At 37.4% G+C, this 25454-nt stretch overlaps 1 protein-coding gene across 2 annotated transcripts in view; it reads right to left on the bottom strand.

The window, feature by feature from the left end:
* pals1a (protein associated with LIN7 1, MAGUK p55 family member a) overlaps positions 1 to 25454 on the bottom strand; it is a 55706-nt gene that overhangs the window by 7588 nt on the left and 22664 nt on the right. For both annotated transcript variants that reach the window (XM_009293174.5, NM_194363.1), the window contains 11 exon segments: positions 18346 to 18859; positions 14740 to 14948; positions 7247 to 7324; positions 6877 to 7026; positions 6620 to 6781; positions 3833 to 3910; positions 3558 to 3741; positions 3393 to 3464; positions 3236 to 3307; positions 621 to 788; positions 340 to 542 (listed from right to left, as the gene is read on the bottom strand). In XM_009293174.5, coding sequence (XP_009291449.1) covers positions 340 to 542; positions 621 to 788; positions 3236 to 3307; positions 3393 to 3464; positions 3558 to 3741; positions 3833 to 3910; positions 6620 to 6781; positions 6877 to 7026; positions 7247 to 7324; positions 14740 to 14948; positions 18346 to 18793 — 1824 coding nt within the window. In that variant the 5' untranslated portion in view covers positions 18794 to 18859.

Raw genomic sequence — 25454 nt, 5'->3', positions numbered from 1 at the left:
GGCAAAAATAATTACCAGTTTGCAATTTATATTTAACTTATTTTTATTTTAAACTGTGGTGTCTCATACCACTCTACTGATCATTAACCAAAACTAGTTTGAGAGTGTCATTTAAAAGCCTATTCACCATAGTCTCTGAAATAGAACATACTTCATTTCCAATACCCTACAGTAGGTACTACTATCCATTATGAGTGCAGGACAGGTCTTCAAGATCATTAAAAGCTCAAATGCACTGGAGATAATCTGCAGGAAATTAGCCCTCCAAGAGCAGGACTGAAGACCTGCTGTGCTAGGATGTTGTTGAAGATCACGAGGCATTGCAGCACTGTTTCTCACCTGGGTGTGTACGCACAGGAGGCAGATTTTGCCTGTGTTGATGACTTGTCGGACAGAGTCTGTGCTGGTGCCGTAAAAGTTCTTTTCAAACTCTCCGGACTCTATGAATTTCCCTGCTGCAGAGTCCATCTCGAAGGCCTGGCGGGACACAAAGTGGTAGTCACGGCCGTTCGCCTCAGCGTCACGTCGACTCCGTGTGGTGTCTGAAGCAAAGAGAGATTCCTGTTTAGGATATTACAGAATAGATCAAGCTGATAAACAAAAGGTTTTCTGACACTTACGAGGAACAGGTCCAGCAAACCTGTCCGGCTCAGTGGAGAGGAGTCTTTGTCTGAGCTCATTTTGCCCACAGTTCGGTGGGCCGATTAGTGCGATGGGCCGCTTACGATTGGCTGGTTGGTGGTAAAGTGCCATTTCTTCATATGTGAGAATCTCCTCATTATCAAAGTCTGTAGATGAACAGGAAATATTTTGTATGTACAAGTCTGCTACAATTTCTTCATCAGCACACAAATCATACAGACTAACTTTTGCAAATCTAGATTTTTTCAAATCTGTACAAACTCTGCATATATTTAGCTCGTATATTTATTTTTGCACTGTACACACAATAGCATAAGCTGAAAAAAAAAATGGTACACATTGCTTCAATGTGTGCTTACAAGGAATTAAGCATTTCTCGAGTAAACAAGTACATTGACACTTTCAATCATCAATTACATCTGAATTAGGGTGTGGTTTTTTTAATGTCTCCCTAAATCTGCTTTGGAAGAAATATCATTGTATCGTACTACAGCGCATATAACAACAGTGGCACATCTGTTTCAGTATAGGCCTACTGTACAATGCAAGACACATTCACATAATTGCACTCTTGATACATGATACTTATTCATAAGAACAAAAGTATGTTAGCTTCATGTGCTTTAAAGTCTTGCGGGAATAAACATACTACAAAGCCTGACAAACAGTGCCATATTACAGACTAGGATTATCCTTTACATCTATTCAAGTTAAAACTACCAAAAAAAAAAAAATCACACTAAATGTACATATAAACACATATAAAGACACATGTTTTTGAGTCTAAAGTTAAGTAATTAGTTAAAGGTTCACAAAACACCAAAACACATTTTTTGAGCTGTTGACAGTAGTAAATGTGTCCCACACTAATAGGACACATATATTTCACTAAAAAGTGAAAATTTGTTGTTTTTGCGTCATTTCGAGCAAATTCGCACTTCTGGTTTGAAACGAATTTTTGAAGCTGCGTCACGGCCATGGGATCTTAGCATGCATTCCAGCGTGTAGACTTCCTTATTACTTCTCTGAGTGTGCTGCATTAATGCATGAGTAAGACTTGGTTTAAACCAATCAGCGCGCTCTATTGGGCAACTTCATTAATATGCATGATAGCTTCCAACACCAGTTTTTACCAGTTACAGTGTTCAGACGCCAGAGACATGCCACGTTGTGGTGCCAAGCAGAAGAACATGAATTGTTTGGAGATACAGGTAGTCAGTGTTGCTTTAACAATTTGCTGCAACAAAAGTTTTGTTCTCATTTTCCAGCTATAAGAGCGTAACTGGACTCACGTGTGGATCAGTGCACTCGACAGAAATACATTTGTAAGGAACATTTTAATCCGGATTTGCTGCTCGTCTCCTTTAAAAAAAGAAGCAGCTCTAGTATGTGTTGATTGTCCTGTCTCTACATATTTGATAAGTGTGTGCGATCAGTGCCCTTTCTTTGTTTATTCAGATGGGAAAGTTATAGTTTGTATCGTCAGCAGTACTCTTTCAGTGTTTAAAGACAGACCTTCGTCAAAATGATTTCTAAGTTACTTAGTTTACGTTAATATCACTACAATATTATAGACTGAAAGATCTGCTTTAAATGCTGCTCTCCGAGTGTAAATGTGAACACTGCAAGCAAACTATTGCAGACCGTCGTGTTTAATTTTCGCCGCATTTTGTGACAGAATAGTCTACACACACAAGGCTTTCTGACCTAACGAGTGCATCTGAGTTACAGAGAAATGTAGAGGTTTTTTTTCTCTTATACGACATACGGTATCAAACATTCTACCGTCATTAAACAGTCTCTGTCTTTCTCCCCTGCGTGTGTGTTTGTTTTGCCGCGGTGAAAATCAGCGCGTGCCCAAATGGAAACTCCCCTTTTTATTTAAATCCTTCACCTTTTCCCTCCCCCAACAATCCCACCTAAACAGAGCTACACACACCCATTTTCCTGACTTTTTCCAAACTAGAGGAGTGAAAACACCCTGCTGAAACAGGGGGGGTTTCATGGCCCTTTAAGAGAAAAACAGATGCTCTAAATTAGATGTGTCAGGTCTTAACGTGACAGAAGACTTGTAGACTAAAAAAAGATAAATTAAAGAATGTGGCAGGCCAAACAGTTACTACAGAAATCAGTGGAGACCAGCAACTTTTGGGTCACCCACAATCTTGAAAATAACTTAAGTGAGTAGAAATCTTTTTTATTTGAATAATTCTATTTAATTTAAATTCAATTTTAATTGACTTGCAAAATAGTAAAAGCAACAAAACAAACATTTGTTATTTTACGAGAATATTTTTTTCAAAAAGTACATGACAAAAACAAAACAAAAACATATGACATCTCTATGAAATCACCCTCCCCTAAAATCAATGTGAAAATGTGACTATTAAGCACAAGACCGAAACTGTGTGCATGTTAATAAACATTAAATGGAGTATTTATTGAAATGCAATGCATTTAGCTGTGTGTGCATTAAAATGAATACTTTAATATTAAGGGTCTGCTTGGTAAAGTGTGTGTTACCCCTGAATTATTTGGTAAAAATGTTTTAAAGGTGTGTAGTTTACTCTAATGTTTGCCTGAAGACACTCACCATCATTTTTGTTAGCATTGTATTGCATCTTCTTCCGCTTCTTCTTGGTCTTTTTAGCACACCAAAGCTTTCCTAAAACAGAAAATGAGTGTTAATGAGAAAAAAAGAGCTGTGCATGTGTGTGTTTAGAAGTATGCACAAGCTCTGCAACACTTACCTGATTTTTCAGGCTCTTTATCCTCTTCTATGGTTTGCTTCATTGCCTCCCTCTGCTGCTGAAAACTTTTGCCTGGACAATCACACAAGTAAAAGACATCTAAGTGTGACAGTATGAAAGAAAAAAAAAAAAAAAACAGCACAACAGCATGTAAAAACATAGTACCAGGGACGAGGCCAGCAAGAGGCTGGTTGTCTTCATCCCCATCTCTGTAGGCCTGCCACCAGTTGGGGTCGTCTTGGCTGATTATGTGGAGTATATCCCCCTTCTGAAAGCACAGGCCGAGCTCTCGGCATGGCACATATGGGTCATCTGAGGGGTCATAGTCAAAATGTGCCTTCACATGTACCTGGATGAACACAGGGAAATGATTTTAAATATTGATTTGACCTTTGTTTCATTAAAGCAGTAATGAATTTAATTCTGACTGAAGTTCTCACCACAGTCTCTTTAATAGGAGGAGATTTGATCTGTGCGCTGGGGATGAGAACAAAAGACAGTACACCATGCATGTCCGCCTGTGAACACACACACACACACTCATTTTGTAAGAATGGATACAATAAGTGACCTAAAAATACATGCAGATACTAAAGTAATATTTAAATTAATGTACATTTTTGACTAAAATCATAAAAATACAGTGTTTTTGCAGATATTTCACAAACATGCTAAACATTTTTGTTTATCTGAAAAACAACGCTAAAGTCAGTTATTCTGTGTTGTAAAGTTATGTTCCGTATCAAAATATCTGTATTTTGTTTTGCTCTGTGTAATTCCGCCCCAGTGTCAGACACCCTGGGCTACCTTGGTGGAAAACAGCATATTTATTTCAGTCATGGATGCTGCCTCAATATATGCGGGTGCAACAGAAAATGCGAACTCCAGAGGACAGTGCTAGGAATGCACTGATACCATTTTTTAGGAACCCAATTCTAAGTATTGACCGATACAGATCCGATCCCGATATCGTGACTTTTTTTTAAAGCATAATACAGTTTCTATAGTTCTTGTGCTAAACTCAAATAACATCTTCTTTAGTAAAAACAGACCTATAGGCCTACTGTATATGACAGACGGCACAATCTAACAAAAAACATGATGCTTGCTGTGAACTAGGCCAGGGGTTCCCAAACTTTTCAGCCCGCGACCCCCAAAATGACAATGCCAGTGACTCATGACCCCCAATATTCTCTGAGGTCGCAATCCAATAGAACTAGTAACTATAAGCTACTATAGTAACTATATAGTTTATAGTAACTATAAACGACTATTTTGTTCTCTTTAGTAGGTTATTGATAAATTACAAGTCTTAAGGTTTAATAAAAATTAATTGATTTTTGAAACTCACCAGGTGACCCCCCTTCATTGTCCCGCCACCCCTCGGGGGGTCCCGACCCCCACTTTAAAAACCTCTGACCTAGGCTACATTATTCGAGCATTCGTCATGACATTGATCTGCTGTGGTCCAGCTTATGTTTCTTTTTTTCAATATTAAGATTTTTCTTTGAAATCTGTAGGCTACCACTATTGACCCTAAATCAAAACTGGTCTGTTAAATGAACTATTAACATAATTAAAATTAAAATAAAATATTCACAGTTTCAGAGTAGCCTAAATTAGGCAAAATAATTTTCTTTTATTTACTATCCATATTGTGTCCGTCAGTTTTTATTTTTTATTAATTTAATCAACTACAAAGACCACAATGAGCCAAGCTTTACAAACTATTCAAAGCACTGATAGTCTCCCCTCTGAAGAATAAACTCAGCCGGAAAGATGAGAGAACAGAAACTTTTGATTATACAGAATAATTTAACAGAGAGGTGCACGTCGCATCTGCGTAGCCAGTGCGTGAATGAAGTGCTTGATGCATCACTGAGACACAGCATGCAGCCCTACGGTATTTGCGGGACACTTCAAATCTTAGCAGTACAAAGCGAAGAAGTCAGTGTGTTGAGGATCTGTTCAGTGTAATATTGAGCCTTTTCTAATTTAAATTTTCAGGTAGGCCTACTTTGCGTGTAAAGAGCAGGCAATAACCCTCTTTGCTCCAGTTTTGCGAATGCGATCTGCTAATCTAACAGACACAGCGCAACATCATTTAGAAACGGCAATGAAATCCTTGTTACATCTCAAAATGAACCCATTTAATGCAAAACTAAATGCATTTCTCCACCGTTTACTTATAACCAATTGTCTTGGAGAAAGTTTTTTAAGTTGTCATGAACGTGACAATCAATTTGAATTGTGAATGAACGGAAAATGATTGATAGGCACAGCTGCAGGAAGCACTAAACTGAACATGAATTTGAATTCACTTGAATATTCACCTGGACTTCTGTTACGCTATAGAATGGCTTCAGAATATTTGGGATATAGTAGGCCTACATGACAACTTTCTAGGCCTGTATAATAGGCTAGCTTCATAGCTTTTGTTGGCTTATAAATTACACAGAATATAGAGCACGCACAAGATCGGACTTGGATAGGTTGGCCGATACCTGATTCATCAAAAATATGCTCTATTAAACCAATAACCGATCCAAGTATTGGGATCAGTGCATCCCTAGACAGTAGCAGCCTCCAAAATGAGACTCAGATTCAGAGTTATAAAAATCCACATAAGGTGTTTTTTATTTTGCAAACAATTGCAATATTACAAACGTAAACAGTCGATCAGCTTGACTTTCAGGCATGCTCTTGATCAGCATGGAAACATGCATGCGCGTCACATTGGAGCAAGTGTAACTTGGTAAAAAAAAAAAAAAAAAAAAAAAAAAACAGCAATATTTTGAATTTGGACCACAATACTTAGTTCAACCACTAGTTGTTTCAGTCAAATCCACTCAATCCTACATGCTGCACCTTTATTAAACAAAATTGGACATCACTTTGTTTTGATGGTCCCTTTAACAAATTTTGTTGAATTTAAGTTACATTGCACCTACATGCAACTAATTCTCAATAGATTATAAGTAGATTGTTAATTTGGGGTTGGGGTTAGTGTACGTGGACATGTACTAGCAAAGTTTCTTATAGTCAGGTAAATGTCTGTTGTAGGAGCAGTATCAACAGCTATTAATCAGACAGTCTACTAATACTCAAATGAAAAGTTATTGGGATGTAGCTGCAATGCATCTTTTTAGTCAACAAACGTGCAATACGGACCATCAAAATAAAGTGTTACCCAAAATTGTATTAAAATAAAATAAATATATATTTACCAGGATGTCGAAGACTTCGTTGACATCTTTGCCACGGATTTCCACACCGTTGATCTCCAGGATCTCGTCTCCTTCGTGTAGCAGGCCGCTGCGTTCTGCCGCCCCCCCTTTAACAATCCGGCTGATGACCACACTGTCCATATCATTTCTAACAGTCGCTCCCTGTATTAATAGGCATGTGCACAGTCAATTAAACATGGGTCAGAAGTCTAGTAGGGCACAATAAACTGGGAAGCGGCACTGAAAGAATTCCTTACCAATGGGATGTCCTTGGCTTTTTCAATCCGTACAATTTTGACAGTCTCTCCTCCCCACTGGGTGAGAGTCTCGCTTGCATTGACAGAAGGAACAAGAGGCTCCAGCTGCATCTCTTGTTCAGCCACGCTGTCATGTGCCATCATGAGCGCCTGAAGGACATGGAGAGAGCCAGAGATGATTGGTTACATTCAGGATTAAAGCCACTGTGCTTTGCAGAGCTGACATGAGTCTGACCCTTATGTCATGATATAGAGTTCAAAGAGCCCTTGGACAGGCACTGTGATCTTAGCTATGGGCTTCAGCAGTATAGAGGGATGTGTGTGCGTGTGTGTGTTTGTGCGTGCTTGCGTGCGTGCGATGGAGACACACCTGCATGTGGGACGTTGAGAGCAGGCTGCTTAGCTCAAGTCCTTCCTTGTGTGAGCTGTTTTGCACCATGACCTCCACCTATGCAGACAAAATACGAAAGATGCTTAATTGACCTAAACACATCTGGCAAAATGTGTACAATATATACACTGCTGTTCAAAAGTTTAAGGTGAGTATTTTTTTAAGCACTTATAGCCATTAAGGCTGCAATTATGTAATCAAAAACACAGTAAAACCAGTAATATTAAAAAATAAAATTACAGTTTATGTTATAATATATTATTAATTGTAATTTTATCGCTTTCGTAGCCTTTTCAGTAGCAATACGGTATGCAGAAGTATGCAGAAGGACTTTTCATTTTGTAGAAACCTGGGTCAAGCGCTTCCAGTGAACTGTATGCAGTTACAATATTGGAGCGTTTAAGATCTGTTTTCTTTAAAAATCAATGATCTCCACTGCCTAATTGGTATACAATATAAAGTGGGTCTCTGAATGTACAAAACGCACTGCTTTAAATTACATTTTCCCGCGTCATGTCTTTAAAAATATGAACATTTATTTTACTCCAGTATTTTAAATGGCTATTCTGCGCTCGATATGGGAAGAAACACTAGCTGTGCATATAACATAGTACTCTCATTTTGTGTGTTAACTGATCCTTTTAAAATCAATAAATGTGCTGATTTGACATCTAAGAAATATTTGTTTTATAAAGGGGAAACTTTTCATTTTTTATTCCTAGATGAGTATATTATTCTTTTATTCCTTTATGAATAGATTTTTTAAACAGTTATCCTTTGTGTTATTAATAAAAACGCTTTACTGCTTTGCTACATTGTTAGATTTATTGCATAGTTCCTGAATAACGGCCAATCCACACAGGCTTAAGCATGGGACTGAGCGATTATCGAAAAGTAATCAAAATCTGCATTCAGAATCTGTAATCCATCTAATTTTTTCAGGTCAATTTTTTTCAATTATTTTCCCTACCGCTCTGTTAAGGCTGATTTACAGGGTCAAATGCAAGTGTGTTTATAAGAAAAAAAAGATTGTTGGTTTCAGACAGTGTGTGTTTTAATTTCCAGTTGTAATAAATAATTAAAGATTATAGATAGTATTTGTTTCCTGTAATTATTTTAAAATCAAGTGATGCATCCTTCATTTGGAAATCTCTTGCTCAGGCTTAAGCATGGGACTGAGCGATTATCGAAAAGTAATCAAAATCAACATCTAGAACCTATAATCGATCAAAATTTTCCAAGTCAATTTTTTCAATGATTTTTCTCTACCGTGTGTATAATTTTCTCTACCACTCCTAAACTTTTTCTGGTACTCCTAAATATTTAAAGTTGGGAACACCGGTGTAACAAAGTATAAAAAAAGTTAATTTCGAGCCCTGAGTGGCATAAAATAGTCTTTAAAAATGTCAATATCATTCATCGCAATCTATTTTGGTGCAATATTTCGTACAACAAAAAATAGATATCATGGCAGACCTACACATAATATATTATGCAACTGTCATACAATCCTATAATGCTAAATGAATAGGTAATGATCCATATGATTTCTGCACTGCACCAAACAGGAAAAGATGTTTACTTTCAGGTTATGAATGTAGAAAATAGGCTTCTGACCCCATGATACAAAGCTGTACAAATCCAAAGCAAATGAGAACTTGGAATAAGTTTTGTTGGCAACAAGTGATTACAATCTACCGTGTTCAATCTGATGGAGAACATACAGGAAATTTTTGGAGAACAAAAACAGTATTTCTAAGAAGATCATCAAGCTATGTAAAAGATGTGTCCGCATTTTGAATAGTTTTTAACCTGCCCCATGAGAGAGGCTTTTACTGTGAGAGCAGAGCACAGGTCAGTGGATCTGGGTCTTAATGAATGCTGAGGACAGAGCGGCTCTCTGTCTAGTATTGTCCTGCACTGTGTGAGAGAACTAAAAACAACAACCATGAGTTTATCAGGCTCTCATTAGCACTTCACACAACACTGACTCCAACTAAAGAGCCTTTTCATCAAACATCATCTTCATTTGTGCACATACTTGTTCAGCCAGTGCTCAAATGACTGCTCATAAGATGCAATCTAATCACAAACGGACAACTGATAAATAGGGACAACAATGTTTTAAGCCTTTCACCATGCATTTAAATGGACAGTTTTCCTAGTGTAAGCCCTCATGTGATCAAATGCATTCAAAAACAGCCACAAAAGGCCAACTAACCACTGCCTTCTGATATATTCCTTAAAATTAAGACATGTGTCATTGAAGCATGTTAACCAGAAGGGATTTAAACTCAAACCTAACTTACATTTTACACAACAATGTTCTTATACCAGTAGGGATGTAATGATTTACCAGGAGTTCAAGGTTCAACACTATGGATTTATTGATTTCCTACCAATCTGAGCAGTGGTTGAGATTTTTACTAGCCCTGCCAAAATTTTCACTGGCCCCACCAAAAAAAAAAGTTAATAGCTATTTCTTATATGTTAAATAATGTGTCAAAAATAACGTCTGTGAATGCAGAATTTAAATATTTTTTAAATGTTATTAAATGTATAATGAGCAAAAGTCTTATGCAAACAAAAAGAACAGTATGGAAAATGTGCAGGTATTTTATTGCAGATCTTAATTATTTAAAATAAGGTGGCTGACTTGCCAAACTGACGGCAAACTGTGCAAGACATTGCTTCATTTTTTTCGTTGTTTTGTAGCCACGTAAATATCTGTTTTTAAGAAGTTAAAAACAAATGTTTTCTTTTAGCCTCATAATTTGATGTTGCCACCATGTTGCAGTCTCTTCGCTGTAAAGTAATATGGTGTTTACAACATCACAAAGAAGGTTGAATTTAAAAGCTTAAAAGCACAAACTGTTTCTCGACTCTGAGACTGTATTTGCACGCAATTGACAAATAGTTGCATTAATTAAAAATAAAACTTTAGTGACAAGGCAGCACTGGCGCAATAAAATAAATAAATAAAATAATCGTTCATTAATCGTAATCGAGTTAAAGTGATTTTGATTTTAGGCCAAATCGCCCAGCACTTAATGGCCTGGGGCCAGCGTCAGAGATGCTCGGGACAGTAGACAGGATTGTTACTGGCCCGAGCATCTCTGATGCTGGCCCCAGGCCATTGGGCAGTAGTGCTGGGCGATTTGGCCTAAAATCAAAATCACTTTAACTCTATTACGATTAATGAACGATTATTTTATTTATTTCATTTGCCTTTATAGTTCACTGACAAGTTTGGCACAGTAAATATGCTCTCATGTTACAAGTAAGAGATTTTCAAATGAAGGATGCATCACTTGATTTTAAAATAATTAAAGGAAACAAATACTATCTATAATCTTTAATTATTTATTAAAACTGGAAATTAAAACACACACTGCCTGAAACCAACAATCTTTTTTTTTTTAAAGAAAATAATTGAAAAAAATTGACCTGAAAAAATTTGATGGATTATAGATTCTGAATGCCGATTTTGATTACTTTTCAATAATCGCTGAGTCCCATGCTTAAGCCTGTGTGGATTGGCCGTTATTCAGGAGCCATGCAATGAATCTAACAACGTAGCAAAGCAGTAAAGCGTTTTTATTAATAACACAAAGGATAACTGTTTAAAAAATCTATTCATCAAGGAATAAAAGAATAATATTTTCATCTAGGAATAAGAAATTAAAAATTTCCCCTTATAAAACAAATGCGTCTTAGATGTCAAATCAGCACATTTATTGATTTTAGAAGGATCAGTTAACACACAAAATGGGAGCACTGGGTTATATGCACAGCTAGTGTTTCTTCCCATATTGAGCGCAGAAGCACCATTTAAAATACTGGAGTAAAATAAATGTTAATATTTTTAAAGACATGACGCGGGAAAATGTAATTTAATTAAATTGATATGTTGATGTTTTAAAAAAAAAAAAGATATATAAAAAAACATAAAATTCTAAAGCTAGGAAAAGCTCAAAGTAATTCACAGAAATGAGGGAAAAAAAGGAAGAAAAAATGCATATGCCTGCTCACAGATCCTCCCATCAATGGCATCAGAAACGTGTTTACAAGTGAAGAAAACGGATGGATTAAACAGCAGGAGCAAACAGGAATGTGTCTGCCTTGTCTACTTTTGATCCGATTTACCAAACAAATCTAACCACTAGGATATAAACAGACTTAGGTGTGGTGCCTTCAGCCAATCAGCCGCTAACCCTTAGCTATTAATCACATGATAATGACATAACTTTATGAAATGTCAATGTGCATGTTTTTTCCCAGATTACGGACAGGTTAATGATATTTAACAGACGGGTAAACAGGAGCCTGAGAGTGGCATAATCACTCTATTTTTAGTAAAAAGGCTTGGGTGGGGTGTGTTAACTAATCACTTAATGTTCCATCAACTTTCCTAACCACTTGTTAATATCAACAACAACAAACATGCACCTACATGCAGAAATGTAGTAGCTTAATGTGTGTAAAGGCATATAATCATATAATTACAAAAATATTTGACATTACATTTGCAGTGTTTTTCCACGCAAAAAAAAAAAAAATTCCAGGTTGATTAATCCGTTGCTAATTGACAGATGCTTCTCTGTTTGCCAGTCTGCTAATTGTCCTTTTGTTGTTGAGAATGCTCTGAATCCTCTTGTCCTAATTGTGCTTTGACGTTAATCATTTCCAAGCTATAAATTTCCTGTGTTACAGATTCAGTTAAGTATCAACTAAAGAATAGTTAAGGACAAACACATTTGGCAAAGTGTCATTTCACCTCTCTCTCACTTTGTGAAAGTGTTTCTAAAATTAGTAACCAAGTGTAAGCATCAAACATCAAATCAGGTACATTACAGCTACAGAGAGATCCTGTCTTGCAGCTCTTCACGCATGCTTCAAATTGATTTAAAAATATCCATTGTTACTTTGCTTGTCACACATCAAATATTTTGCATTTGGATTTGGTCAAATTGCTTTATTGTTGAATTATTATTGACATGCTAAACAAAACAAAAAGATCCATAAAAATACAGTTAAAATAGTGAAAAATTATTTAAAAAATCTAAATAACCATTTTCCATTTTTTAAATGTTCCTGTACATCAATGATCTACTAAATGCATTACTTTTAAATTAGATAATTATAATCTTCTAAAAATTCCCTAAAACACCTGAAAGGTAGTGTACATGAGATTGGGCAATATGGCCACTATAATAATTTTCACAAATTTCATTCATTCATTTTCGGTTTAGTCCCTTTATTAATCTGGGGTCGCCAGAGTGGAATGAAACGCCAACTTTTTCAGAATGTGTTTTACACAGCGGATGCCCTTTCAGCCGCAACCCATCACTGGGAAACACCCATACACCCTCATTCACACACATACACTACGGACAATTTAGCTTACCCAATTCACCTATAGCACATGTCTTTGGACTTGTGGGAGAAACTGGAGCACCCGGAGGAAACCCATACCAACACGGAAAGAACATGCAAACTCCACACAGAAATACCAACTGACCCAGCCGAGGCTCGAATCAGAGACCTTCTTGCTGTGAGGCGAGATCGCTACCCACTGCGCCACCGTGCTGCCTTTCACAAATTTATTAAAACAATTTTGTTTTTAAATTAAGTAATAAGTCAACTTTAACGCAGAAAGTAATGCTTCTCATGTGTTTGTTACAACTGAAGAAAAAGTTTAAACATCTTAATTTATAATAAAACTTCACAAAATAAACTTTCTTTGTTAGGGCCCTATAAAATCCACTTTTGCTTAAATTCTGTATTGTCCTTTTTTATTCTCTGATTTATTTAATTCACACAAATCCACAATCAAATATTCTGTGCAATTAAATGAATAAAACACATCACTTTTTCAAAATGTATAATAATTCATTTTCAACAAACTTGCGTTTTTTCAGATTAAGATGATGCACAACAGAACTGTATAAATTAAAACATATTATCTTAGTTGTATGGCCTTGTTTTAAAATAATAATAATATCATGGCTAACTTAAAATTACATGCTAGAATGGGCAAGTAATACACTCACCTACCACTTTATTAGGTACAATGGGGAAGAAAGGTAATTTAAGTGACTTTTAACATGGCATGGTTGTTGGTGCCAGATGGGCTGGTCTGAGTATTTCAGAAACAGCTGATTTACTGGGATTTTCAAGCACAACCATCTCTAGGGTTTACAGAGAATGGACTGAAAAAGAGAAAATATCCAGTGAGCGGCAGTTATGTGGGTGCAAATGCCTTGTTGATGCCAAAGGTCAGGGGAGAAGGGCTAGACAGGTTCCAACTGATAGAAAGGCAACAGTAACTCAAATAACTATTAGTTACAACCGAGGTATGCAGACAAGCATTTGTAAACGCACAACACGTCTAACCTTGAGGCAGATGGGCTACAACAGCAGAAGACCACACCGGGTGCCATTCCTGTCAGCTAAGAACCGGAAACTGAGGCTACAACCTGCACAGCCTCACCAAAATTGGACAATAGAAGATTTGAAAAACGTTGCCAGGTCTGAGGAGTCTCAATTTTTGCTGTGACATTCAGATGATAGGGTCAGAATCTGGGTCAACAAAATGAAAACATGTATCCATCTTGCCTTGTATGAATGGTTCAGGCTGGTAGTGGTGGTGTGATGGTGTGGGGGATATTTTCTTGACATACTTTGGGCCTATTAGTCCCAATTGAGCATTGTGTCAACGCAACAGCCTACCTGAGTATTGTTGCTGACCATGTCAATCCCTTAATGACCCCAGTGTACCCATCTTCTGATGGCTACTTCCAGCAGGATAATACGCCATGTCATAAAGCGCAAATCATCTCAGCCTGGTTTCTTGAACATGAAAATGAGTTCACTGTACTCAAATGGCCTACAAAGTCACCAGATCTCAATCCAATAGAGCACTTTTGTGAGGTGGTGGAACAAGAGATTTGCATCATGGATGTGCAGCCGACAAATCTGCAGCAACTGTGTGATGCTATCATGTCAATATAGACCAAAATCTCTGAGGAATATTTCCAGTATCTTGTTGAATCTATGCCACAAATGATTAAGGCAGTTCTGAAGGCAAAAGGGGGTCCAACCCTGTACTGGTAAGGTGAATCTAATAACGTGGTCGGTGAGTGTATATTTCTGTCATAAGCTCTTTAGGTTAAACCAAATCAAATAATCCACAAACAGTTTTTTAAACAGCTTCACCAGATCAAAGATGGCTATTTGCATGTTTGCTCTTTGCACATAATTTAGTATTATGTAAAAAGACTTTTGTTTTTTTTTTTATTTTAAATAAACCTTCACCTTTCAAGTCTGGTTTCTTTTAAAAAGGTGATGCCATATGTATCAGAGCATTTGTTTATCTCTGTGCTTAACATTTACATTTCCCGCTCATACTAAATGTTTTAAACTGCAAGGCCCTTCTCAATCCATGTAAGTAAATAAAAAGTGTCACTCACCTCTTGAGCCAGGGTCTGTGCGTGATCCGTCAGGGGGTAGGGGGGGCTGGGCCGGTTCATATAGTGGGCCACAGAGTTGTGAATGCTGAAGGCTTTCTGGAAGTCAGGCTTCTGGACCAGCTGTAGAACCAGCTCCACGTCCTCTTGACTTTGAGAGTCATTCAAATTATGCTGCACCTGCTTAAGGGACATCAACAGGTCCTCCAGCTCTGAAAGTACAAACACAGACCATAAGATCAGTGACAGGTATGCTTGGAGGAAAAAAACAAAACCAAAACTGGCTGTAAAAATAGAAGAAACTGTGACTTCACCGAGGAACAACGGTACATACCTCTGAATCATTCACCCTGAAAACCGATGACACGGCCTCTCACAAAGGCTCCCGCATTGAGGCTTTTTGTTGTTCGTCACCCACAACGCACATTTGAGTAAATCACAGATGTAATTCGCCTATTCTAAGCACTGTCCTTGAGGAACCCAGCTTCGGCTATGCTATAATTCTCCTTTATAGCGTCTAACTTTGCAATGAGAGAATGGCGAGACATAATAGGAGTGAGATATGTGGGTGTGTTTTCATTGTGTGGTGTGTAATGTCTTAGTGGGTGGCTAATAGAGGTATTAGTGGGCAAATCAAATATTTTAAGTGTTGCCTTTGTCCTTGACAGGATATATATTATGCTCACTTTAGTGCTAGAAAAAACTTTGCGCTGTCTAAAAAATATGCAAAGAGAAGAACTTGAAACGAAAGCAAAAAGAAAAAGTGAAGAAAACGGAGTACAGCAATAGTGGTCTGGGTCAGAATGTTTCATAAAAGGCTTTTTAATTAACCTCCCCCTCGGAGGGTCCTCTTCTCCCTCCCTGAGGAATTCCACTCACACACATCCCTCAGCCATGACTTTCTGCAGCAACTCCAAGTGCCCCACAGTAACTCAAGTTTGTTCTTCCTTGCCATGCATGCTGGACTTCCCCTAATGGAGATCTATTCAAACCCAAGAATTCACAGAAGGAGCCGAGCGCATGTGTGTGTGTGTGAGCGTATGTGTGTCTGTCTGATCTAATGGACTAAACTCCAGTGAGAGGCTTCATGCTGAGAGCAATAGCAGTGTGAAGAAAACAAAGAATACTGAAAAACAGATTTGAGATACTTTACTAAAATGAATATTAGAATAGTTGGGCATATAAATGGACTTTTGTCCTCATTTATCTTCAAGTCCAGTGGCTCTTTTACTCTTGAATGCTCTTAGTCATCAGTAACACAGCTCTTTGCCTCCTGTGAGAATGACTTCGCTCATGCATGCTGATTTTAGCAGTCAAGTGCCCTTCAGTTCCTCTGAATTTAATTCAAAAAGGCTTTTTTATTTTTTATAGATGTTCCTTGGTAGTAGAGGTCTGCAAATAAATTTCCGAATAAATCGCGGGAGTGGTCGGTAACGGGTTTAATTTGGGACGGGAGCGGGCTGTCTCGCGGATATTGCTATGCGAATGAGAGAGAGAGAGAGAGAGAGAGAGAGAGAGAGAGAGAGAGAAAGAGAGAGAGAGAGAGAGAGAGAGAGAGCTTATTTCCAGATAGCAAAATACACTCGGGCCAGTTCCGGCTAGATTCTCGCCTGCCAGAAACTTACCACTCAGCCCGGCTCCGGCTGCCGGACTCCGCATGCTTGTGGACTCACTGCCCGATTCCGGCCCGAATCAATCGGGCCAGATGCGGCAGCCGTAAGCGAGCCGACGCTGCCGCATCCGCGCCGGAATCGGCCCGAGAGTAATGTGCGCTGCGGAGCTGGCGCGACTCAGTATTTATATACCTTTATATAAAACCTTTTGGTATTACATTGGTACTTGATACATGGTATTACAAGCCTTTGAGTTGATATAACAGCAAACGCCTGTGTGTCTGCTTGGTGCTTGTGTGTGTGTTTATACAGACAGCTTGGCTGTCTGGACTGTATAGCCGGGGGATTTTCGGTTTTATTCTCCCCCGCTCTTTAGCGGGATCGGGCGCGGCGGCCAGAAAACGGGGCGGGTCGGGCAGCGGGACAATAAATTCTTAATATAAGCGGGAGCGGTCGGGTTCGGGCTAAAACCTGGCGGGTGCGGGCGGGAGCGGGATTCAAAATTTAGTCCCGCGCAGATCTCTACTTGGTAGTTCAAATGTCATTGGATATGGTGGAGACTAATAGGAGTATTATTTATACATTATTATTATTATTATTATTATTATACAGTATAATATTGCAATAATAAGCTAGATAAAAGAAAAATGGTCCCATTTGTTAACCTTACGTGGTTTAGTTAACCTTAATTAAAAAAATACTTCACCCACAACTGAAAACTGTCATCAATAACTCACACTTCACATGTCTTGAAACTGTTTGAGTTTCTTTTTTTTCCCTGTTGAACACAAAAGTTTAAATGCTGGTAACCATTGCATCATATTTTTTTCTACTATGGAAGTCAATGATTACCAGTTTCTTACATTCAACACAATATTTTCATTTGTGTTCAACAGAAAAAAAAAATAAGCTCAAAGTTTTAGAAACACCTGAGGGCGAGTCAATTTTATTTTTGGGCGAACTATCACTTTAAAGATGCTCAAAAAGAATAGATTTTATTTGAGTTATAATTAATATTCAAAAGGTCATAATTAATCAAAAGTTGTAGCTGTTATTTTTAATAGATTTGAGCTAAAATTAACTAAAACATTTTTATTAACTAATAGAACCAGAGACAGTGATTTAACACTTTAAGCAATTCCAAATTGGTTTAAATAAATGTGCTTTTATAATGCTTATTTATATTTTTAGCCATTACATTTATTTTATATGTATTAATTTATCTATTTTCAGTTTTAGGTCAAGATTGCTAATTTAAACTGAATACTGACATTTAATTAACATAGTTTTTTTTTATAATAAAATAAAATCACTTATATTAATCCATTTATCAGTGAAATAGAGCTGACAGGATAAATGACAAATTAAAATGGGGACTGAAAGCAGTATTATAATTATAACTAATGGCTACATTGCCAGTGAAGAACAGGATATGCCATATATAGAATAAATTAATATATTTAGGCCTAGTTTTATATTATTTATTTATCTTTTTTAGTAGTAAACAAACATATTTCAAGCAAGTTGTAAATGAAAATATAACCTAATGTTTATTTCAAGAGGCTAATCAAATAATATGTTATTTAATCTCTGTTCAATTGCTGTGTTCAGATGTTCGGCTAATAATAAATAAAAGTAAATAAAACAGAAATAAAAATGCTTTATAACTTGTCCCACTGTTATTTAAAATATGCGATGCATAACTCAACACCAGAGCTGTATATAGTGCAATTGTTGTATGCTGAGTTTTTGGGTGGCAATACTGCATACCACACTTTGGAACCAACTAAATTTACCACAAGATAAATGTCCAAAATGCAACAGCCATAACTTACACCGCCAACAACAGACTCAATGTGCAGGCTTGATGCAGTAAACGCAAGGACATGCCTCTGACACCTGCAAACAATACAGCTGCTTGCTCTGCACATGTCAGGGGCGGGTTTATAGTGGCAATCTTTGCAAACAGTGCTTGTTAGCAGTTTATGACACCCACCTAGTAAAGCTGGTGGTGCGATGAGGCTCTGAAGACCACCTGCGGAGCCACCAGGACCTTCCATTTGCTCAAAGGTGGGGTTATCGATGCCCACTTTTGGGTTCTGGGAGAGTTTCTTGAGGCGCATGGACGAGTTGAGGTCAAGCTCCTGCCGGCTGCGGCCCTCCTCCTCTCGTCTTCTGCGGTCCTCCTGCTGCTGGCGGATCTTTTCCAGCTGAGCGCTGCGTCTGACGGGCAGGGTGCGGGCACCCAGCTCACTTGGGCAGTCCACCGCCATCTCCCTGTGCCTCTGCACCCCCTCTTCCACGATGTCAGTACCTCCCCCGCCATCTGACTCGGTCACATATCCGTTCATGTGGGAGGTGGTCATCATGGCTGCGCGCATGTGTGGTGGTGTGTGGTGCAAGTGTGTGTGAGGTATGAGGGTTAGGAGGGGTGCTTTCTGCATGGTGTGAGGGCTGAGGCCATGACAGCAGGGCTGAGGTCAGCAGCGGCTCCAGACACTGAGCCACACCTGGAGGAAAAAGAAAGTGTGCTTAGAGGAGTGTTTAACACCGGAGAGCATTGTAGATAGTAACAATCAATAACTATTTTCATTCACAACCTGTAGCTATTATTATACCACCTGTGTAACCCTGCTCTTAATTGCAACAATTTCTTTCAGCAATCTTTATGCTACACACATACATTTTAATGGGAGGAGGGTTAGGAAGAGATGTGTTATTAGGAGACCATAATTATGATTTTCTCTAGGCATAAGATGAAACAGAAATAAACATTTACTGCACAAACTTCCACTGCACTCCTCAGATTTGGGCTAAAAAACACCCAACACACTTCAAACCCTCTCCACACACAGAACATCATGCTATAAATTACTTTTACTGAACTGCTTAGCAACTGCATTACAATACCCTGCTAATTACACACAATTAGCATCAAATTATCAACATGGCATCAAGTCCCGTCCTGCAAGCACTACTCATTACTTTCATAAAACGTAGAAATTATGCTTTTTTCTTTTTTTTTCTTAGTATTTGAGACACTTTAACTTAATCCATCTTATCCATCTTAATCCAATCTTATTTTGCAATGCACAAGCTCTTTTGTGTGAATAGGGACCATTCACAAAGAGCAGACTTCTCCGATGTTTTTCTTCCTAAATGCATTTGACAGACATATAAACCACTCTGTTCGAGTCTTTTGTCTTTTGCAGCTTCTGATTACAGTAGTAAGTTAGATTACAACTGTTTTATTTGGTGTTTACAGGGCAGAGAAGGTTTTTTTACCAATTCCTAAACGCTGCATTTAATGTTTTTAGATGCAAAGACGTGTTCTGTGTGAACGACCCTTTAGACTTTCAACCAGAGTAGACTAGCAGAAACAAATGGCAATAAATAATGGTCTAACTACTTGCTCTACAAACCACTCTGATAATACGAACACGTTTTAATGAAAAATAATATAAGAAAATACCAGTCTTCAATATCAGAGTAACAATTTGCTCTGTTTTGTATGGCTAAAAATAATTAGTGAATGAGACTAAAAATCTCTACACATTTAAAAGGTAGTTCACCTAAAACTGAAAATTCAGTCATCATTTACTCACACTTCACTTTTCTCAAACCTGTTTGAGTTTCTGTTGAGCACAAAATAAGCTATTTTGAAAAATGTTGTGAACCTAAACATTGACGTTGAAATTGCAATGTTTGTATCTGCAATGGTCCCATCCCAGGATTTGATTATTTAGTAAGATTTAACGATAATGATATTATTCATTAATATTTTTTTTTTTATTATTTTACAACGATGACCATGATATGTTACATTTGAATGTTCAATTTCTGTACATACTGTTAGACTACTTGGAAAAGCATGAAACACTGTTTGTTTGTTTTTTTTATTTATGCTAGTAAATTATTATAATTTGTGCAGATGCACCGCATAGAAAAAGACTTTATCATCCCAGTCGTCCAACAGAAAATGAAAACTCAAAGGTATGAAACCACTTGCTGGTGAGTAAATTTTAGTTTTTGGGTGAAATATCCCTTTAGGTTACAATGGGCATGCCTGCTTTTATGTCAAAAATAAGGTGAACAGGACAGAAAAGGTTTGGCAGAAAGTAGAGGATGAGTTTGAGAAAAAAATCCAGACCAAACTTAAAAATGTCCTATGACCAAAACAACTCATGTCATCATGACAATGAGGAATCGGGAGTACTATATTTTAAGGAACTTGTTTTAAAGATGTGACCCTATAAAGGTGAAGTATACACTAATCTTGACCTTACCAACTCAAACAAAGCAACAGCACTGCATAGTTTTACTCGTGAACCCTCACTCAGCACATCTGATTAATTACAATGCTGTTTATGGCACACAGTCCTGTATGAGCAAACAGCTATTTAAAGAGCTCTGTCAAAAACTGCACAATATGAAAACAAAACAAACACGCCAAAGATCTTGAGAGATAAACAACCACGCAGTCCTTTTCACCAGAGCAGCGGCCTCGTGTTTGTGAGCGCTGTGTCAGCTGTCTGAGACAGGACAGATCACCGTGTTATCTAACCCTTTATCATCCCTTTTTCTGAATGCTGACACTTTCTGAAAACCCCATCTTGCTTTCTCACCCCCCAACAAGACCTTGCAGATGCGAGCGGCCCTGACCCTTGACCCCTCAAGCCTTTTCTTACATCTTGGATGGTAACAAACAGCCCTGAGTCACGGCTCTGGCGCTCAGTGAGTCAGATGATGAGGCCAGCGTATGAGAGAAGAAGCTCTTGTAATGAGAGCATTCATGGAGGAAGGATTTAGGACTGAAGTGGTTGCTGTTGACTTGAGATGCCAGTGGGCTACTACTGAATTATGCATGAGACAGTGATACAACACAAAGTAGGTGCCCCCTTCCAGGAAAACCCAGCCCATAGGATAAAAACAAGACATGTGACCACAGAGTGAGGATAATGGATAACCTTTTGTCCGTCTATCTACCCCTCCTCCGATCCACTTTCCTCATTCCTCACTTCTCAAACTTCTACTGTGAACACACACTGTGAACATGCAAAGTGTCATAAATAACATAAATTTGACCTTTTTACTGTAAGAGTGTGAAAACTAGAAAATGAAGTGATCATGTGTACACTGTTGCAAGTGTGATCAATAATCAATGATTTTCACAGATTTTTCATGACTTTCTGTTTGTTTGATGCCACATTAGCAACTAATGGCTATATAAATGGCAAGAATGAATGAATAAATAAATAGGGGTGGCGGTCGACTCACAGGAAGAAGGTCTCTAGTTCAAGTTCCGGCTGGACCTATTGGCAATTCTGTGTGGAGTTTGCATGTTCTTCCGGTGTTCGCATGAGTTTCCTCCAGGTGCTTTAGTTTCCCCCACAGTCCAAAGACATGTAGGTGAATTGAATAAGCTAAATTGGCTGTAGTATGAGTGTGTGTATGGAAATGTGAGAGTGTATTAGTGTTTCCCAGTGCTGGGCAGCAGCTGGAAGGGCATCTGCTGTATAAAACATATGACTGATAAGTTGGCGGTTCATTCTGCTGTGGTGACCACAAATGAACAAAGGGACTAAGCCAAAAGAAAATGAATGAATAAATTAATTAATTAATTAATTTAGTCAGGCTCATTTAATGATGTATCTGATATTAAAAGACTACAGTCCCTAGGTACTAATGGTTATTTTGGTGATTCTATTTAGCTAATACATTTATTTTTTTTATTACTACATAAGACTTTTAATACAGATGTCAGCTATACGTTTTTAATAAAAGTAGAATAATTCAACTCAGAGTAGGCCCTTATTCTTTTATACATTTAAATAAGTACAGCTCAGAATAAGTCTCTATTTTATTGCAGAATTATTTCTGTTATGCTGAATGTATTTATTTATTTATTTATTTATTTATTTATTTATTTAACCAAGGATGTCTTATTGAAATATGATATCTCTTCTACCAAGGAGTCCTGGTCAAGACGAGCAAAATTGGACAGAGTTATAAAAAATACATATCACAACCGGGTGCACTGTTTTAAATTGACAGTCTTTATAATATCTTTAATATAGCGATAGATGGTACAGATTTTATACGTAGCATGTCTTGAAGCTCATTCCATACATATGGAGCATACTTAGAGAATACAAATCAACCTAACTCTGTAAAAAATGGCATCCTAATTAAGAGTGAATCTGCTGATCTGGTATTATAAGTATTTGAGCAGTACTCCAGCAAACTAGATATATACTGTGGTAATTTACTAACTAAACCTTAAAAAATAAAAACTAAGATGTTGCTTTCTCTTTGACAGTAATGAGGTCTATTCTGTCACTTTTTATAAATTACATTGATGTGTGCGTGCACTTGAACTCAATGACAACATAATTTCACAGACATTTTACATTTGCATTGTTTACAAAAACAGCCTGAAACATTAAACTAAACAACAGCATTTGATAAACACTTTTCTAAACTTTATTTGTTAACATCTTTAGAAAGTGTAATAATAATAATAATAATAATAATAATAATAATAATAATAACAAACTAACTTAGAAGTTTTGTCCTGTTTTCAATCCAAATACCTAAAAAAATCTTGAATCACGATGCATACTAGACAGATTTTCTGAAAAAAACAAACAAAAAATTCTCAAAATTAAGTGATTGTTTGCTTAAAACAAGCTAAATTATTCACCAATGGGGTAAGGAAAACAATCTTGATGAGATATAATCTCAAACAGTTTAAGCATCAATTAATTTTCTCATGCCATTTTTCTTTTCTAATCTTGATTTATGTTTTTTTTTTAGATATTTGGACTGGAAGCGAGACAAAATGCCTAAGTAAGAAAAGCTTTTTTTTTTTTGCAGTGTAGCTATACATGACAACAGATAGAAAAATGAAAGATCCAAAAAAAAGGAGAGTGAATTAAAACGTGTCTTTAGTCTTGCAATGCAAAGAAACTAGACCACCGCTGCTTTACTTCTGTTATTAACCCTTTCACTGCTGAGTTTAAAAGATTCTATCTGGCTTAGGGAGTGAGTTTTGTTAGGTGATCATTATTTTAGGACGTTCACAGTTAATGTTTCCGTGGTGACGCGTCATGTTTGTCACGTGACACACCAGCCACAATAGCGCGGTTTGACAGATGTATTTCTTTTATTATGCTTTTCTGTTTTTATACGAAATATTCACACGTTGCTTATCCTATCAACTACCTGAAATTCCAATTCACATAAACGTGTGAGTTTTTTTTTGTTATTTAAAAGACAGATAAATGATTTTGATCTATAATGTAAGATGGGCATCGCCATGTTTACTTTTGTCCGGTAGTATCCTCATTCATAAAAGTAGAACACGCAGCATTCAGCACGGAATTTCATCAGTTACTCCCAAAATGCATGCAAGCACTTGCTGGCCAGCTGGGTAAATAGATTAAACTTTATTATTACTCTCATTAGGTGTAACTGATATGAATAATACACACCAGCAAATTATTTTTGAATGGATTGTTAGACTTCCATAGACTGTCTTGTGTGTTTTACAAACTCTAAATGTGTTGTTTCACTAGTACTTGTGTGTATTTGCATGGTTAAAACCACTGCATAGTTGTGATATTTTCTGGCTCAGTACCATCCAATGCACCAAGGCTCAGTTTGAATTTTTCATGTCACGCTGCTTTTGATTATTTAGTGAGAAATGCTCCCATACCTTGGATGACTAGGGGTCTGTTCTTCGTAAGTGGATTACTCAGTTAGCTGGATTTGGTTATTGTTGAAATGACATGATTCAGGATTGTTTCGTTTTTTAAAACTCATCTGAGAGCTGTTGTCATAGCAACAGTTCTGGTAGCTCAAACCTGCTAGGGAGCAGGCTCATTTAATATAAACAGGAATATATAGGTATTTTCAAGCATAATACTGAAAGTATGCACAGAATTCAGATTTTTTTTTTTTTTACAGTAGTAATTATATACACTTAATTATATACACTTAAGTTATATACACTTAGTAGTTTCATATAACAAAAAATAGTAAATATATATTTTTAACTAATAAAAAATATATAATATTAAAACTTATGCAATTGCACTCCGAAATAAAAGTACTAGGAGCCTACGGCTGTAACGATACAGGATATGAAATCGAAATCGCGACACTCAGATCTACGATCCTGTGTCGCGGTGTGATAAGGGAGAATCGCGACACACCCCGTGACTACCTTTCCAATAACGTCACGCGTGCCTGCAAAAGTTGAACTAATTAACACTTTTTTGAGTTCGACATTACGAGCACTGCTCCGTTTACGCCCTCGCAATATTTAGCCGGGAGAGCTCGCACGGAGCTCTTAGTAAGGGACCATCTGAATGTGTCAGGAATATCAAAAACAAAACCAACTTAACCCCACTTGACACCAGACAACACCAGAAACATTGCCAATGCTGTCAAAGCGGCTGGATTTTCACCGCATATACGATGATTTGCTCACACTGTTAATGTGGCTGCGCAGAGAGGGATGGGCGTTCACCAGATGTCCCGACTCCACTGCAGAGTAAGGAAAGTAGTCACGTTTTTTCACTGTAATGTTGACATGATGGTGTTTCTAAAGAGTTTTCAACTCCCTTAAATCAAACGAGTTTGGCATTCTTGAGAGAAATAAGTTGTTTATTTGTTTAATGTTTACTTGATTTGTGGTTTGCAGCACAGGCATTAAGCCTCAGTGTGAAACAGTAGCCAAAAGATAGGTAACAGCGCAAACTTTTCTGTAACCGTGCTGTGCGCTTTCTGTTTGAACCTTTGGGAGTGCTGACTGACAGGTGCGCGATGCGTGAGGTCAGAAAATACAACGAAGCTTTCAGTTAAGATGAACACAGTTTCTATAGTTATACTTTATTTATAGATAAAGGTATATGGCTCTGCATATAATCACTCTATCTTGCTGGAGTTTATAGCCGTTTCGCTTTACTTCAGGACGCATTAATGCCGCTCTGAAGGTCTAATTGCTGTTTTAAGTTATCCAGAGCTGTATGAAAGTACAAATCTTGAATATCACAATAGTATTAAATATTACAATTGTAACACAGACAGCAACACTTTTGC

Source organism: Danio rerio, chromosome 17 (genome assembly GCF_049306965.1).
Source record: "Danio rerio strain Tuebingen ecotype United States chromosome 17, GRCz12tu, whole genome shotgun sequence".
Taxonomy (NCBI): domain Eukaryota; kingdom Metazoa; phylum Chordata; class Actinopteri; order Cypriniformes; family Danionidae; genus Danio; species Danio rerio.
This window is presented reverse-complemented; position numbering and strand designations above follow the sequence as displayed.